The sequence below is a fragment of the Montipora capricornis genome, chromosome 2 (genome assembly GCF_036669925.1).
Source record: "Montipora capricornis isolate CH-2021 chromosome 2, ASM3666992v2, whole genome shotgun sequence".
NCBI lineage: Eukaryota > Metazoa > Cnidaria > Anthozoa > Scleractinia > Acroporidae > Montipora > Montipora capricornis.
Window position 1 is genome coordinate 13,708,890 of NC_090884.1, and position 17,990 is coordinate 13,726,879.

At 38.9% G+C, this 17,990-nt stretch overlaps 1 protein-coding gene across 1 annotated transcript in view; it reads left to right on the plus strand.

Moving 5' to 3' along the window:
• LOC138038921 (threonine--tRNA ligase 1, cytoplasmic-like) overlaps positions 1 to 17,990 on the plus strand; it is an 18,522-nt gene extending 532 nt beyond the window's left edge. The window contains exons 3-14 of the mRNA XM_068885016.1: positions 900 to 962; positions 1,283 to 1,381; positions 2,240 to 2,335; positions 2,493 to 2,563; positions 3,350 to 3,512; positions 4,046 to 4,183; positions 8,420 to 8,497; positions 9,453 to 9,553; positions 10,337 to 10,441; positions 13,294 to 13,366; positions 15,523 to 15,637; positions 16,695 to 17,990. Of these exons, the coding sequence (XP_068741117.1) occupies positions 900 to 962; positions 1,283 to 1,381; positions 2,240 to 2,335; positions 2,493 to 2,563; positions 3,350 to 3,512; positions 4,046 to 4,183; positions 8,420 to 8,497; positions 9,453 to 9,553; positions 10,337 to 10,441; positions 13,294 to 13,366; positions 15,523 to 15,637; positions 16,695 to 16,843 (1,251 nt within the window). The 3' untranslated portion in view covers positions 16,844 to 17,990. The remainder of the gene's footprint in view (positions 1 to 899; positions 963 to 1,282; positions 1,382 to 2,239; positions 2,336 to 2,492; positions 2,564 to 3,349; positions 3,513 to 4,045; positions 4,184 to 8,419; positions 8,498 to 9,452; positions 9,554 to 10,336; positions 10,442 to 13,293; positions 13,367 to 15,522; positions 15,638 to 16,694) is intronic.

The following is a 17,990-nucleotide window of genomic DNA, read 5'->3' on the forward strand; positions in this document are numbered from 1 at the left end:
TTACATAAATTAATAGAGAGTTTAAGCAATGGCGATGGCAATTACAAATGGCAAAAAGGAAGAATATTATTGGTTAGAGAGGGAAATAATCATGCCACATGTGCAGCTCACATTTCAGTGCGTTTCTTAGCTGTTTTGGTTAAAACAACAATAGGAAATCATCAAATTTCAAGTTTGTTGATGACAAGGCAAGCAAACAACGTAAATGTAATCACACTGGAGTTCAAGTGAGGCTCGTAAGACCACTATTAGTCACTTAATAATACACATGAAAAATTACTGGATTCTGATTGGCTGAGAGCAGTGCAGTTCAAGTGTAACACAGCATAATACAGTGTACATCAGTGCAAATTACACGTTGAAATTCTGGATTATGATTGGCTAATAAACAATAGGGTTTGGTCAGAACCAATCAAATGTTTTGTTTTCAAATCAAGTGCGCACCCTAGATGGCGCAATTTATGGCACAATCTTTCCCAGATTGCGTGACGTGCGTTCGTTTCTTCTGCTTAACCATCTCAAATTCTTTCATTATGTTATTAATAAGTAATCACATGATTTTTCTTGTGCAATTTGGAATAATAATTCTTTTTTTCAAATTTACTCATGCTTATTTATTCTTAATTGCACTTGAAATAATGTGATAAAGTTGACCACTGACCAGGTACTGGGTTTTGATTGGATTGCAGGCTCAAGCCAGGTTAACTGTTTTTAAGAATAAACAACCCAGGAGCTCGGCTTTAGTCTTGGCTTAATCTATGTATGATGTTATTTTTGATAGCGACTTTTATCAAGTTGGTAGTCTAAGCTGGACACTGTAACAATAATCTTTTTATTGCCAGGCGGTGCCACATACCTCTTTAAATTTTTTTTTGCCTCAATTTTGTATTTTATTTCAGATGAAAGAGTGGAAGAAATTTCAGGAGGAGGCTGCCCAAAGAGACCACAGGAAACTGGGGAGGGTATACTACCATCTGCTCAGAATATATATTTTTGTTTTTCTGGTTTTGGAGGAAATTTGCTCGTACAGTAGGATAGGCAAGTTTTTGTTGAAACAAGCAAAATTTCACTCAGGACAAAGAAGAATTGAATAGGCAAATTTTTGAATAAGTGAAATAAAAATGGAAATTTTGTCTGAAAAAACAAAATATCAGCAAATTTTCACAAACATTTCCCTTGAAAGGCCTACAGTGTACTGTCATGAGTATCATAAAAATAATACCCCATGTAAACTAAACTACAAAGTCTTCCATTAATTTTAGTTTCTTTTCTGTTTCCTCAGGATCATGAACTCTTCTTCTTTCATGAGTTGAGCCCTGGAAGTTGTTTCTTTTTGCCCAAAGGTGCTCACATATACAACACACTCATCAACTTTCTCAAGGTTGGGTTACTTTTTTACAACTAAGGACTGAATGGGAAAAATACAGACAGGTTTTTCTGTGTTTCTTTTCTGTACTGGTTGCTCCAAATTCTGAGATCTAAAAATAATTGCTCATAAATTGTAACTTTCCCAGTAAATTGTCACAATTCGTAGGCCAAAGGGAAGGGTACTTAAGTTGCTTTTTGTTTCTCATACAAGTCATGTATTTTTTTTTGCCAATGATTAAATTTTGTCTTAGCTCCCTCCACAGCCTACATTTACATTTAGCACAACTTTCATAGTACATACATGTTCATCAGTAGGAATTCAACAAAATAATCACTATACAATAAATGCACATGGTCATCATTGTAACAGCATACTGTACGTCTTTTCAGTTATCTTCCTTGGTAAATATCCACCTTTAGCCACCTCCACTTCGATGAATAGTTGTTAACTATTGTGAACATCTCTTAATTTGTCATTTTCATTTCAAACTTTTCACTCTCATCGTTGACTTCACTTACTGTATAATGTTGTACATAGCAAAATAAAAGTGAAAACATGTGCCAATTTTTTCAAAGTGGTCTTGTGTTAATCAAATTTGTCAATGATGATATTATCAGGGGATTCAATAACTTAATCCATTAGCGGCTGGCAATGGTGAAATAGGCGGCTGTGATTGCACTGGGAACACAAATGAGGGTGTGTTCATTGGCTAAACTGATAGTGGTAAGAGGTCCTATAGGTGGCAGAAAATGACTGGTAACTGGCTTTTATTGAAACCCCTGATATTATTATTTTCACATCTAATGTGGCTTTGATTGAGTTATTGCATTTCAACATATTGAACTTTTTTTTTGCCTTGTTTTCAATCAGGAAGAGTATAGGAAGCGAGGATTCCAGGAAGTGGTGTCACCAAACATTTACAGCACAAAACTGTGGGAAACGTCAGGGCATTGGCAACATTACTCAGTAAGAATAGTAATATTGTTGGATCATAAATTGTTTATTATATCTTAAAAAAAACTAGCATCACAGGGGAAGCTAAATTGACTTACCCTTGAAAACCTACTCAGTGTTTCTCTTATGCTGTATTGATGCAATTTGGGTGGTTCTCCTTTTCCTTCAGGAAAATATGTTTTCTTTTGAAGTGGAGAAGGAGAAATATGCTTTGAAGCCTATGAACTGTCCAGGACACTGGTAGGGGTTACGAGTGCAAGAACTGTATACTGTTCTGTGAATTTTTTAAATTTGCTTCAACCTCATTCCCAAGTGATGCTGAATGCAAGTTTTGAAAAAAAAGTGTTTTCATGAATTCATTTGAATAGTGAAACTAATGACCATCGCAAAAATTTACTCTGGGACTTTTGAATTAGGATTAAATCAGTTTGGAAATGAACAGGAGCTGGAGCAAAATTTCTCGGAGCCAGGCTGCTGATGCTCTTATGTGCTCAGTGCTTTCAATTAGATTTCTAACATGTGGTTAAGTAATGTTTGCACCCAGTGGAAGCTGGGACCAAAAAGCTCTTTCCCTTAGGGAGGTCTGGGGGCATGCTCCCCCTGAAACCTTTTGAAATTGGAAGAAGAGAGAATATCAACACCCAAGTTGTGTTTTAAAAGTGTTCATCGTTATTGGCTTTCCAATAAAAATTTCGACCAGCCAATTAATTGAAATGAGTTGGTAAAAATTATTCCTTTACTTCAGTTTTATTTTTTCACAAGAAATATACATGTAACTGGTAATTTGCAAGTGAGCATCTGCCGGAGCTCCAGTGGGAGCCGGGTCCTATTGAAAGCACTGTGTGCTGAAAAATGAGTCAAGTTAAATAGATCTTGGTGATTATTTTTAGTGTGTATTATTTTTCATTGTGTGGGAGTATGTTATCTACTTCTTGTTGGGTTATCACATGTGCATGGTGTATTGCATTCCTGTTTCGAGGGAGATGGTATATGTTGATCACTTATAGTGTCTCTTTTCCTTTCAAGTGTTATGTTTGATCACCGTCCTCGTTCGTGGCGTGAACTTCCTCTGCGAATGGCAGACTTTGGTGTTCTTCATCGTAATGAGTTGTCAGGTACTCTGACTGGTTTGACTCGTGTCAGGAGGTTCCAGCAGGATGATGCTCACATATTTTGCCGCCCTGATCAGGTTCTTAACTGCTTCTTGTGGTGGTGATTGTAGCTTTAGAATACTTTTTGTTCTAATGGTGTCCTTTATGTAGATGCATGTTTAAGATGGTCCACAACTGTGCCCCAAGTTGTTAGAGGCTCAAGTCAGTTTATGGATTTAGACTGAATTTAACGGAAACAGTGTGCCAGAGCCACCATTGTGATTTTTTTTCAAAGGTTTTTCCAATGTGAAAAATTGGAGGAAATGTTTCATTTTATTTCTTAAATGAAGTTTATAACAAACTGGAGATACAATATGTTGAAAGCCATAAAGTCTTGAGGCTAAAACCTGCCTATTGCCTGTGAAAATGACAATAAAGTAACCTTGTATGTGGGGCCAGTCTATTGATTGTCCAGTCTTGCATCATTGCTATATTTATTTTGCTATGTATGAGCAAGATTTGTCATTTATGCATTAAAGACATCCTATAACTTTATGATGTCTGGCTTGTGCAGTGCAAATCATAAATTACATGTATCTTTTAAATAATATTAGTGTCTACTTTATTCCAGATTGGAGACGAAATCAAAGGCTGCTTGGATTTCCTGAGATTTGTCTATGGCAGGTTTGGCTTTTCTTTCAAACTTTACCTGTCTACCAGGCCTGACAAGTACTTGGGCGGACTGGAGCTATGGAACAGTGCTGAGGCGGTAAGACAGCTTAGAGGCCTACCGTACATTGTTACGCATAATGTACATTATGTCAGTGCATGAGCCAGGACTTAAAATTTGGCCCATTGGTACCACTCGAGGGGACAAAGGCTGATGCCCAGGGTGATGAGGTCAACATCCCTTGTTTACATTTTTACGTGATAGGATTTCCAATTGTGTAATTTTCAGGGGGAAATGGACAACTTACCTCAACCTTTCCCCCTTGGGGTATTTTCTAATGTGAGACTAATATACATGTATATCATATCCAGCATAATTCATTCACTTTAATATGCGAAAATAGGGCAAAGCACTATACAGATATGAAGAAATATTTGAATAGTACACAATTTTGACTAGTCAAGTGATAAAAAAACGGTCAAACACAGCATTGTTTCTTTTTATTTCTCTCTTAATCAATGTCATACTATATTGTGTTTCTTTTTTACATTTTTCCCGCCAGTTACTTTCTTTAGTTCGCAAACCCATTGTGCCAGCGAAATAATTTCAACTTTTTAACTAGTACCCAGTCCCTCAGGTTCCTTTGGCACCCAAATTTTACTATTTAGCTGGATTGTATTCTTGACATGTACTCCTACGAAGATGAAATGCTCTTAACAAAAAGGTTGTCTTGTATTTTATAAAAATACTTTGCATCAGTCCATGATAAGATACTTTCCCACATCCTTAAGCACAATATTTGCTTTTAAGTATGAATTCAGTTTCTTTATGGAAGAGTTTTTTCATTTTCACTTAAGAGGTATCCAAATGCACAAATGCTAGTCAACTTTGTATTCTTATTATTTCATCGCATAAGCTGGAAAGGAGAGTGCAAGTGACGTTTCATCGCATAAGCTGGAAAGGAGAGTGCAAGTGACGTGAATGATCTTATTAATAATCTCTTCTGTACAAAGAATGGAGAGATTGAATCACACAAATTGCCACCTTGCAAAGACTGCATTCGTAAGCACATCCATATATTCCAAACTAACCCCAACTGAATCATAACCTTCCCGTGAAGCGAGTGTCATCCTTCTCTTGGCAGCTGCATAATTCAGGCACTTGCTAGGTGCCCTCTCCTGAAATTTTCCAGCATTTTTCCTCGAGTATGACATCCAGCTTCTTTCCACTCTGCCGAACTCTCTGGACATACTGCTAAGTTTGCCATTCCTAGACTGGAAAACAAATTAAGCTAGTTTTGTCCTTTAGCTGGATCAGAAACTGTCTCCACTGCTGTGGGGCGTGTGGGTATTCACTACGTTCACTCCAGGCACTTCCCCTCGCATGCTTCTCTTGAGAATCTTTATAGAATTCTCTTCGGAGGTGGCGAAGATATGACGTCAATCCTGTTGCTCTCTGAGATTTTGTGTACGATTATTATCATTAAGGAGGATGCTGCGCTTGAGTGGGTACTTTCTTACACTCACTTTCTGTACAAGGACCATCCTGTCAATAACTGTTGCTGAGTTATTTGGAGGCCTGTCTGCCAACTGGACATTCTTTTGAAGATGCTGCCTTGTTAGTCTTAGGAGGGAAACCTGACTCAGCTGTCGCAAGTGACCAAGGCACAGGACCCAGACTGTGTTTCAGCAACTCTTCAACTTTAATCTATTTTTATTTTTATTTTATTAGCTTCGCCAAATAAACAAACTAAACAATTACGTATACAGAAGAACATTGGCAGGGACACCGCAACAGCTGTGGCCAATTACAGCGGGTCCGGAGTTTGTCCGGCAATTATCATTCTCAGTCTCAAAAAGATATATGTCAGCTTTGAGTATCATAGGATCACGAAACTTCTTCTTGTGGTGGGGAGCTTTCAAGCCTTTCCTCCTTGAATTGCTGAAATTCTTGTTCTCCAATGTCAAAGGCGTTAATGAAATCATATGACTCCTCTTCAGGAGCTACCTTGGCTGTTGATATGCCGACGAGGTCTTGGCTTCCTTCAAATGGATTGGCCCAGCTCTCAATTAGGGCTTCAAGTAGTGTCTCTTCTAACCTTGTACCTCAGTCGGAAAAGCAGCGGTAATCTAACCGGAAGGTCGTGGGTGCAATTCCCACCCTGGTCAGAGTTTTTCTCTGTCCTTGTGTGGGCCCATTTCCATTAGTAGGGCTAACGCTCACATAGTTCATATGGGGTAGAAAACTAGCACTTTCCATTACACTCTAATTAATCAGTTACGTCTCTTCTAACCGCACGCCCAAAAGAACCTGTCGATGTTATCCCACGCCAGGTTGGTAAACGCAAAATGTTGAATACTCGCTGGCAGAACTAATCTTTGATTTAAGTTTGATGCCATCGTCTGCATGTGCAAAGCTGTATTGTTTTACTCAAGCTGAGAGTATGATGCACAATGTCCTAGACTATTCAGGGTTTGAATTAACTTTACATTTTCAGTTAGCGTTTTCACCTCATACGACAACAGAAAATGTTTAAGCAGTTTGTTCTGGCCACATGTTGTAGCGTAAATGAGATCTTGGCCGAAGGAGTTGAGCAACATTTCTAGTCATGTAGACTGCATGATCAGATGCTGTACAGTCACCGTGTAAAACTCCATAAAAGAATCTGACAAGGTATTCTGGAACAGGGAACTTGTCGCGGGTAAAGTGTTAGCTGGACGAATTGTCCCGGGTGTTTTTATACATGTACTTCATATCCATGATGGATCTTTGGATGTGAGCTGAACACTCACTTATAATATTTATGTCTGAGGTTGCTAGCTTATAGCTTTAGAGCTCCTTTTCCAAAGCAAGCTTTTCTTTTATCGTCTCCCTAAGGCTTAGGCTACTTGGCCAAAACAGCAATTTTCCATTATCACTGGGAAAAATATCTAAGCCGACACCAAATTCTGCTTCGATTTTTCTTCTCATTTGCTTTTTTTCGTAGATTCAAAAGCTTCTGCAATCCTCTTGACTGAGCAAATAACTCGAGCACTCTTCTAAGCTGAGACATGGTGATCTTATCTCGATATACGGCGAAGATACTCCTTCAACTTTGGTGGTAGCAAACAGGCAGCACCACCTCCTTGTGATCTGTGCTTTTGCACTGTAGCTGCTTCAATAAGACTTAGCCAAGAGTCATAGCTTTGGGGTGTAGTTAAATGGTTAGGTGTCACTCACAGGCTTATCTTTTTTATGAATGATACAAAAACGATTTTTACCCACGACAGTGTCATCTGAAGTAAGTTTTTTTTTACATTGTAAGTATAAAAAACCACAAGACTTCTTACATTATAGATACGGTCTAACAGATTTAGAGCTGAAAAAGGCGACAGTTCTTGAATTCAGTTAGTGGCCTCCATATTGGAACTTGCATGTGTGATAGAGAAGAAAAAGAAGTCACAAATTGCGAAATATTTCGATAAGCAATCTAACCTTGATCTTTTCCTTTCACAATTAAAAAGTCTGAATGGTTAGTTATGCATTTTCGCAGTTTCTTCAGAAAAAATCGAGCTTACCTGAAAACAAGTCCATTCTGTAACTGATATGAGGCAATCGTTGCACAGAAAAACTGTTTTATGCATACAGTGCTGAGCCGATGATAACAGAAAGGAAGAAGAATCACATCTATTCACCTCTCGCTGAACATAAATCCCCACACCCAAAACAAACAGGCACATAGAGGTTTACAAAAAACTAAGATCACGTGATAGTGCCAAAACTGTACCCACCCCTACCCCCTTAAATGATAGAAGATGACACTTTGGCATATACTATCACACAAATTCTTTTACTATCGGTAAAGAGCATTCAAAAAATGTATGCCGTCCTTAGTCCCCCGGGTGGTACCACCCAGCCCCCCTGACTCATGCACTGTGTCTTAAAATTCACTGTATGTAGCAAAATCTCACCGTCTGTGACCTTGTTTCAGCTCATTTTTTAAACTCTTTTTCACTCAATATGGGAATCTTTGTTTACAACTTTTGCCTGATTTCAAATCAATCCTCTTTGAAATCAGCTCTAAATACACTGTAAATTAGTTGTCTCTGAAAATTTGAATATGATGTACAAGGTTATCTTTGTTGAATTTGAATTTAAAAACTCAAAACAAAGAAGTTATTGTTTTATTGGCTTTTTTCCAGCTACTTGCTGATTATCAAACTGTAAATGCTTAAATCTAAAGCATGTAAACAAAAATTCTTCTGCAAAGGCTTTCCTGAATTCATCTTTGATCTTTGCTTCTTTATGACATGTTGAAAAGTCTTGTTATTGCAATTTCGTTTTTTCTTGTTCCAGGAACTGGAAAAGTCGTTGAATGAATTTGGATTGCCATGGGTTTTAAACCCAGGAGATGGAGCCTTTTATGGACCAAAGGTACAGACTTTTTCCTGATGGTATCGATGGAATGCATGCCCCTCTTAGGTTAGGTTGTAAAGTCAAATTGTCTCCATTTACAAGCCTACACATTAAAGGTGGTCATAAGACAGAATTGCTTTAATTCCCCAGTCAAGCACGTTCCTGAGAAAATCAAAACCAAATTTTCCCGTTGTTTTTAGTAATCGCTAATGCAGTGTATCACAGTGTGCAACAAAAAACGGGATTTCTTTTAACACGAGTTGTTGTAATGATTATATATTTAAGTCAGAAAGATGTGCATTAACTTCACGGTGTTCACCGACCGGCACCTTGTCAAGGGAAAGCTTGATTTTGAACTGGTAAATAACTTGCTCATAGAGGAACGAAAAGTTGTTGTTGTCTTTCGAACGACTTTTATAAGAATCTTGATACTGAATGACTCGAGTGTTGACACCTTGTTTCTATATAATATTTATTTCAGTGCAGTGTTAGTTGACTCTTGTTATAATCCACTGTAGAAGAAGTTATTTATTGAGTTTCCAAAGGACTTTTCAAAGGGAGAACATTGACACAATGTGGCAACTATTAATAGCATCCTGCTTTTTTTCTTCAACAACCATTTTTTCAATAACCTTTTTTTCTTCAACAACCTTTAAAAGCCATGCAATATTTGATTTGATTTGAGTTAATTTCCTTAGTGTCCCCAATAAGTACTCTTGTGTTAAATCCATTGACACTTAAATAAAGTTGTTTTATAAATAACATAGCTGCCGTGACATCAAAATGAACACTCTATTTGCTATGAGCTGTTGATGATAAAAATAATCGTAATGTTCATTTCCTTTACGTCTCGAGGTTACATAGGCCACATTGATAGGTGCTCTCTCCACTGCAACAACTTTGCGCCTCTTCCAAAGGGATGTTTCATATTTACATTGTACGTCATTATCGTATTTTTTTATTCCTCTGTCAGATTGATATTCAGATTCAAGATGCTTTGCGCAGGTATCATCAGTGTGCTACCATCCAATTGGATTTCCAGCTTCCAGAGAGATTCAACTTGAATTACGTCAGGTTAGCACCCTGTTCTCTTTCGCTGTTTGTTGTAAATGTTTTTCTTTTCATCCACGGGACAGCACAAAGCTGAATCGCAATATAGCTAGTCATACGGATGGTCAAATACTTCAGGATGGCATTAATGCTTTATCTAAGTGGGAAAAGGACTGGCAAATGTCATTTAACCCAGAAAAATGTCGCACAATTTGCTTTTCTACAAAGAAGAATGTTGTCACACCATTTACTCTCAATGGTCATGCATTGGATAGGTACCACCACCATTCACACTTAAGAATTATACTCTCAGAGGACTTGAAATGGGCTAGCTCTCAGCTCCCGTTTGACTATGTTCCATCGTATTGTCAACAAAAATGTTGACATTGAAAGAGACTTAATAAATGACTAACTACATGACATACTAAACTGAGGAGTCAAAATTTGCCAATATTATCGAAACATCAATGTAGTAATCATACAGTATTTTAGCAGTCTTTGGAAGAGGATATCGTTAACATTATTTTTGAAGTTAGATTTTGACATCTGGTGGACTTCACAAGATAAGCTATTCCACCTGAATTTTTCAGGTGACTTTAACAGACATTTTTTCAAATTGTCAAGATAACTGCGAGGATCACTTCCCTCTTTCGTCAAAAACTCTTGGAGCAGGGGCAAAATGCGACAGGAAACCCATCTTGCACTGATGTTCTCAAGTGCTGCCCCATACCTACTCGCTTTCATGTAGCATGGTTAGTGTTTTTGAAGAAACAAACTAATGATGGCCGTGTTTACGTTGTGTTATAGTGGCGAAGGTGATGAGAAAAAAAGGCCAGTCATAATCCACCGAGCCATTCTAGGCTCCGTCGAAAGAATGATCGCTATTTTGACAGAAAATTTTGGTGGAAAGTGGTAAGTTGATTTTAGATGCTAAGAAGGGACTACTGAAGTGTGCTCGTTGTCAAGCTCCAGGTTGTCTTGGCTTTTCCTGGCTAAAAAATATCTTCAACATAGTGTTTTCTTTCACTGGTTATCCACTGGTGTGGTAAATGCAAATTCCAGGTCAGGATGGCATTAAATCCCAGCAGACAGGGTTCGAAATTGCGATCAATACGGTCGACTAAAACTTCCACCTTGGCGAGTTCATTTCTGAAAAAAAAAAGTGAATAAATAAATAAACGATTCAGGTTAACGAACATAAGCGATTGCTTTGCTGCCAAAAAATGTGGATCAAGTCTAATTATTTGATCAGTAGAGATTTGCTGAAGCAAAGGCATATAAAAAACAAGGAAAGATTTATTGCTGCTCGACGTTTCGGGGTAATCATGACTTCATTATCAAAAGACTAGTTAAATAGCATGCAAATAAGGAAAGGTACAAGATAAGCATAAATTACAATAAACGGCCTAAACAAACACCTTTTGAAAAATGTGCATTTCTACGCGACTTCATTACCAGCGGTGCTACTTTTGTAAAAATTGGGGGCGCATCGGGCGCATCATTTACAGAAATACCGCTGGTATTGAAATAGCTTACTTTGCGAGATCCATGATAACACATGTTACTTGTTTTAGCTCGTAAATCATTCAAAATATTTGAATCGCCGTTTGAAGTAACACACTAGCTTTGCCTAGGGGAGGGAGAAGTGTGACATGCAGCGTGAGAGATGATAGGTAAATTAATAACGCCCCAACGAGGTGAAGTGTCTCCATTAATTTTGCAACTTGTTGTAGCATCGATTTCGACAGTTTTATTTGCTAGCGCATTGAGCATATGGCAGGATTGTCTCGTGATGATTGTTAAAGGACTGTTTTTCTGCCTTTGGGGCTCCAACACCTTCTGGCGACTTGAATTTACTTAGAGGAAACTTATCTTTCTCGGTATTTCCGCGTGGAACCTTATGGGATAAGAATTAAGTCACAAAAACCAAGATTTTTTACGCGTTTTTCTTCTGTCTCAGTTATGTGCTCATGTTTTGTGGCCAGAACTGGAAGGGTGACTTCTAACAGGTTACCGTATTTGGTTCGAAAAAATAATTACTTATTGGACTTAGTAAACACAATGTAGCGGCCGACCGGTGGGCTCAGTTGGTGGACCAGCGGACCTCATGTTGTAGGTCATGGGTCGGATCAAACTCGTTGTCTTTAACTGAGGAGAAAGTGGTGCCTTTGTAATTACATCCGCAAATGGTTAGAGTTTCAAGTCTTCCCGGATAAGGACTATAAACTGTAGGCCCCGTCTTGCAGCCCTTGTTCATGAAGTCTGCGCGGTGCTGAAAAACAAAACACAACTTAAGGAGTTCCCGCTGTTGTGATCTGTCACAATATCAATTGGAGTGTTGCTGTTTTGTGTGGCTCTCACCTCCTGGGTGGCGAAACTCAAAGTGAAGTTACAGGAAAAGGGTTACGTAAGGTGTCTACTGTCTACGGGGAGAATTGGTTGATAAAATACAGTTCTTTCTAATGGTTCTAACTTGTTGATCAATTGACAAATCAACAAATGGTTCAGAGTGTACTATCGGTTATAACTGGACTCAGAAGGTTGCTAAGAACGAAAGAACTCCAGAGTCGTACTCGGCGCGGCGTTAGGCTTTTAGCAAACCTCCCAAGTGCAACTAAAACTCGGTAGTACACGCTGCATCGTTTACTATTCGCTATTATTAAAAACTGAACTACGGATATCAGATTTCCAGCATTTTCATTGGCTCGTCGGACACAGGCTATCAGTTCATATACCTGCTGTACCTAATATGGTCAAGCAAAAAAGCGAGCTGAAAACATTTTTGCAGCTCTGAGAAAAAATGGTCGACAAAGGCCGTTTTGGACCGGAATTGACCTAAACAGAAATCAACATGGAAGAGTTGTTAATCTTGGAGATTTTAATAAAGCAATTATTCTACACGGGCTTGCTGGATATAATATGATTATAACCAACTCGGCGCTACGCGCCTCGTTGGTTGTCTATCACTTTATATCCAGCGCACCCGTGTAGAATAATTGTTAAATAACCAAAACATCTTGTAACAGTTTGTGACTTCCTTTGTCTTCCGGTTTGAATGCCTCTCGCTCATTAACTCGTCGAGCTGGCTTTCATTTAGTTTTGCAAATCGCTTTGCAGGTTGCTAATGCAAATAAAAGTGAAAAAAAAAAAGTGGTGCATTTATATAGCGCCCTTATCACAACGTCTCAAAGGCGCTTTACAATGATCAATTTACCCCCAGCGGACTGGAAGCATATACAGGCGCAAATAGCAGCCGCTTCTAAGCAGTCCATGCATGCTGGTACTCATTTTACCGACCTCGGAAGGTTGGAAAGCTGAGTGAACTTTAGCGGGGAAAGAAGGTCTCCAAATATTCCAGTCTCGGCAGAACCGGGAATGGAACCCGGGACCTTAGGGTTGGAAGGCAGAGATCTTACCACTGCCCCAACCCCTCCGCTCTTAAATACCCATCAACCGCATAAAGTCTTTTATTTTCATGAAGATGTGAAGAAGTTTCAGCATTTTCGGCTTTAGGCTGGTTGGTCATTATTGCAGTTTGAGGAAAAAGCAGTTTTTCCTGGCGCATGCGTCAGTCTTTTCGTCATTACCATTCACTCATGGGAAATATTAAATAGTTAATTGATCAATCAGAACGTGCCCTTTACTTTCGTTGTGTTGTAATTGGATTTTGTCTACGAGGCAGTTGTTATTTATTTAGTTCTTTCTTTCCTTTTTATTTATTCTTTATTGCAATATATGAGCTGCCTTTATGCGTTGCCTTGTAGGCCCTTTTGGTTGTCACCGAGTCAAGCCATTGTTATTCCCGTGTCGCCAAAGTACGAAGAATACGCTAACAAAGTATGTACGCTACCGAACAAGTTTGGTTCATAAAGTATTTCTTTGTGGCAAAATAATAAATATTAGGCGGACAACATTGGGTATTTCTCGGCTGGAAAGAAAGGGTGGCTTTCCTGCTTGGGGTACTTAAGTGTCTTATCTTGTCCGCCTGTCACTTGCACTGTTGTTTAGAATTACAGTTAATCTGATGTATGCTCAACATTACAAAAAACACCCTTAGAGTTAAAACGCCACAGGCTACCTATTTACAACAATACAAACTATTAGGGTCGTTTTAGGTTGTGGTAATTTTTACTGTTGCGGCTACTTGAGGAGTGAACTTGGATGGACAGGATGCTAAGTAACGAGGGCTACTTTCGCTAGAGTTCCCTTCCCCGGTCTCGATTAGTATCGTGGAGAATTACTCAAGATTGTTGTGATTGTTGTTTTTCTTCCGGAAATAAGCTATGTTAGATAAGCTTAAGGAGAAGAATGGCATTTGTTGCAAATATTTCATTTCAGATTTCCCTTGTCGCTGAGATAGCTCTGTTTTGATTGGCTTTTACAACAGTGGGCGTGCTAAATCTCCCAAGGGAGGGGTTCTATAAATAAATCTACTCCGGAAAGGGTTGACTGCGAGGCCAAATATGAGAGATAAAGGCTCTCCTTGATGAACTCCTGATAAGGCACATGTTTCTGCTCACGTGTCAGCCAAATCATAAGATCAGACGGGAGACGTAGCAAAAAAGAGATTTCATGAAAATACAGAATTCAAATGCATACACAGAGAAGGAAAAGTACCTTGGTAGACGAAGTTATTATTAATTTGACCTTTTTCTGTAATTGATTTCTTTCACTATAAAAGAAAACTACGATAGAACATTACTAAAAATCATTTAAAGGTTATTTTAAGGCTATGAAAGGCTACAAACCTCCGAAATTAAACCAGGAAGTAACATTCGTGCTTCCTTAATTTCCGATGATTGAAACCAACAAGAAGCTATTATTATTAGTACTTGACAGCAACAATTCCTCTTACTCGTTGGATGATTAGGCACAAACGTAATCCCTCCCATCTGGAGGTCCTATTTCTAAATATCGAGCGTAAGATAATCCGCGCGGACAGCTTATTGCTTTCGCGGCAGTGTGAAGCGGACATATTTTCGCCATTTTCGCCATATTTTCGAAGTTATTAGGGGTGATTATTTCGCAAGATCAAACTTGGAATGAACATTGCGACCACGTACATAATTAGGCCCTGAAACGGCTATATGCCTTGCGCTCCCTTAAGGCTGGATTGAACTGTGACGATTTAGTTTATTGTAGCTTAGTGAGATCAATCATCGAGTATGCTTCTCCCGTTTGGGCGGCGCTACCGTCATATCTACAAGATCTTTTAGAATCCATACAAAGGAAAGCCCTCAGGATAATTTTCGGCAAGACAGAGTACGCTGATTCCATGGCCATGGCAAGCCTAGACACACTTAAAGCCAGGCGAGTTGCTGCCTGTCAAGAGGGTCATTTTAAATGCGCAGCAACATCCTCCCCTCATGGATGTTATCCCCTCCCCCACGTACCATAAATGTGAATATTCTCTTCGTCCCCGCAATCCGAGACCCGTACTTGACCGGACTAATAGACTAAATGATTTTGTTACTGTCAAATATTAACATATTGTGTAATCGTATCTTATTGTTGGCCTACCCAGCAATTCAGTCAATGCTGCAATTAAGTAAAGTAAACAAGCATCTATCTATCTATTTTCAAATAAGAGTTTTGTTTATTTTGTTGCTTAGTTTCAAATTTACGTACACGGGCTGATTCTCCCCAGCCACCTCTCCTGTTTATGAAATAGCTGATGGAAAAAGGCATCTAAGAGAACGAACTGTAATTGCTGTCCAGCGACGTCACTATCAGAACCCAGATAGTAATTCTGATTGGTTGCCTTTCAAATCATTTGCACATATTAGCATCAGCGTAGCCATTGATGTGACCACATGTATTGTGGATTAGCATATATCCTTCACATTTGACTGGTGACTTCACTTGACGACAGGTCCTTTCAAGCGTCTTTCTTCCCATGTGACTAACCGACCGAAAGCGGCGGCTGAATTTCAGGCTGGATTCTCCCATGTGTTATGTCAGTAAGAGTTCATTTTTACTTTGGATCTTTGTAGGTAAAGGAAATAGTGTGGAATGCAGGGTACATGACTGATGTGGACTTGGATCATGGGACCACGCTCAACAAGAAAATCAGAAACGCACAGCTTGCGCAGTACAACTTTATCTTCGGTAAGCAGCTTGAGTGATGTGAACTGGGCAGTGTAGTTATGATTGGGGTAAAAAAGCATCTGGTCCCTCTCTTGACACCATGAAAGTTTCTTTGAAATTTGACGCTCTTTAGCTAAAAGTTTATAAGACGGTGGACTCCAAAAAGAAAAGGCAAGTTTGTGCGGCAGCTCAGTGCCTTAATGGCAATACTTATAATCGGGTACAATCACGGGAAATAGGTTTCAGCTCTGAGATTAGTCCTTGAGATTGAGTATCAGGAACACGTACTAGGCCTTCATTGCCTTAAGATCGTCATCTTTAAGTTCGATTGAGGTGGATTTATAGTATAACTTATACACCGAAATTGGGACGGAAGACTGCAATCCTTGCCGTAACGTTAGGGGCCACACCCTTTTTAACTTAATTTTTGGTAATACCTCTTTTTTTCCACCCATATCTACGCCCTTACGAAGTTTGTGCCCGCCCCACTCCCCTTAGCGTGGGGGATGGGGGAAGTTTCCCGAATGTCTTAAGCCGCTGTTACACGGTGAAACTTTTACCTGAAACTTGTGTGCAACGGCGCTGCGAAGCAAGTTTCAGCAGGCGTTGCACAGTGTAACACAAAAGGTCGAAACTTGTTGGGGAACGAACTGGTGTTACCAGATTCCTGCAAAACAAGTTGATGCTACTCCATGGCCTTGGTGCCGAGAGAGGCCAATTTTACGGTGTTACACGGTGAAACTCTTGTTTTTATCACCACTGCGATTGTTGCAGAAGTAGTTCTACAAAGGTAATTTTCGTGAAATTTGTTTCGTAACGAAAGTTCAGTAGAGTTTTACGAAACCGAGCATTTTACACGGTGCAACGCGTGCTGAAACTTGTTTCGCAGTGGCGTTGCACAAAAGTCTCAGCTAAAAATTTAAACGTGTAACAGCGGCTTTAGCTACAATTGTACATGAAAAATTGTATTTGCTGCTTATAGTCTATTATGAAATTATGCTTCAACTTTGTGTTGCGTAACATCACCTTTCCTTTTCACTTGTCGAGATTCCTCAGTAGCCATTTTATTTCCTTGCAGTTGTTGGCGAAAAGGAAGAAAATTCCAAGACTGTGAACGTTCGGACGCGTGACAACAAAGTTCACGGAGAGAAATCCATCGATCAGGTGCTCGAAAAGTTTTCTTACCTCGCCAAGGAACGAATCAGGAACAGCGAAGATGAATTTTAATGACCGTTAATTAAGGAGCCAAGAGCTATGTTACTCGTACCAGTAGATAAGTTTGTCTACCATTTTCAATGATACCTTTAAGTGCAAGCGATGGAAGTCTGGATTAGTATCACAGTTCACTTATCTTTAGCGCGTAAACCATTAGTTGCAGAGATATATTTCTTTGTAACTTTTGGGAAATTTACATCGACAAATTCAAAGGCATTTCTCTGGCTTCTTTCAGGTGTGCATCACTGCTTTTTCGTATTTGTGTTAATATATTGGAGTGCCAATCAGTGTTTGTCAACATCAGTGGTTCACAGGTCGAATTACACTACGTACGTTGCTATCCAGGAAATTTCATCTTTAGGCATATTCGGTATTACCAATATTTAACTAGTATCACGTACTGTGTTTCATTTTCATCTGCTGAGGCAGATAACACAGACACGAGGTTTTGATAATTCATGATATCATGCGAAAACCGAATTCAATAATTGTTTTTTTATACATTTTTCACATAATTCCTCCTCAGAAACAGAAGCGAGGCGTTCAGCCATTTTGTTTCTGAGGAGAACACTCCAAGGGGCTTAGTTAGCAGGCAGACGTTGAACTTGACATGATAAATGTAATATCTGCAGCAGATATTACATTTATCATGTCAAGTTCACAAGCTATTGTGAATTGATTGAATGATCTCGACCAATCAGATTTTTCAGTGAGTCTGATGTATAATAATAATCAATATCTGTATTTCTAATACAGCTTTGTCTTTATTTACATAAATGTTTCTTTCAATTTTCACGGTTAAAATGTCTTGAATCACAAAAAAACCTAGTGTACATTAACACTTAAATGCTGACATTTCATAAGCACAATACAATATTCGCGCCCGTATTGTATATATCGGATATAAAATTTCTCGCCTTCGGCTCGACATTGTATATCCGATACAATACGGTCGCTCATATTGTATTTAGTACATAGAAATGCATGACAAAGCAGTAAGTGTTTTGTGACGTTGTAACAGTCATGAAGAGGAAGCAGTATAAAGACAATATCCACCACTTTTGCATGCTATAATTAAAACTAACTTAAGAAAGAGATAAGGCTAGATGCCTATATTTGTCATAAAATGTGGTCAATAAAGGAATTCAGGAGAGACAAA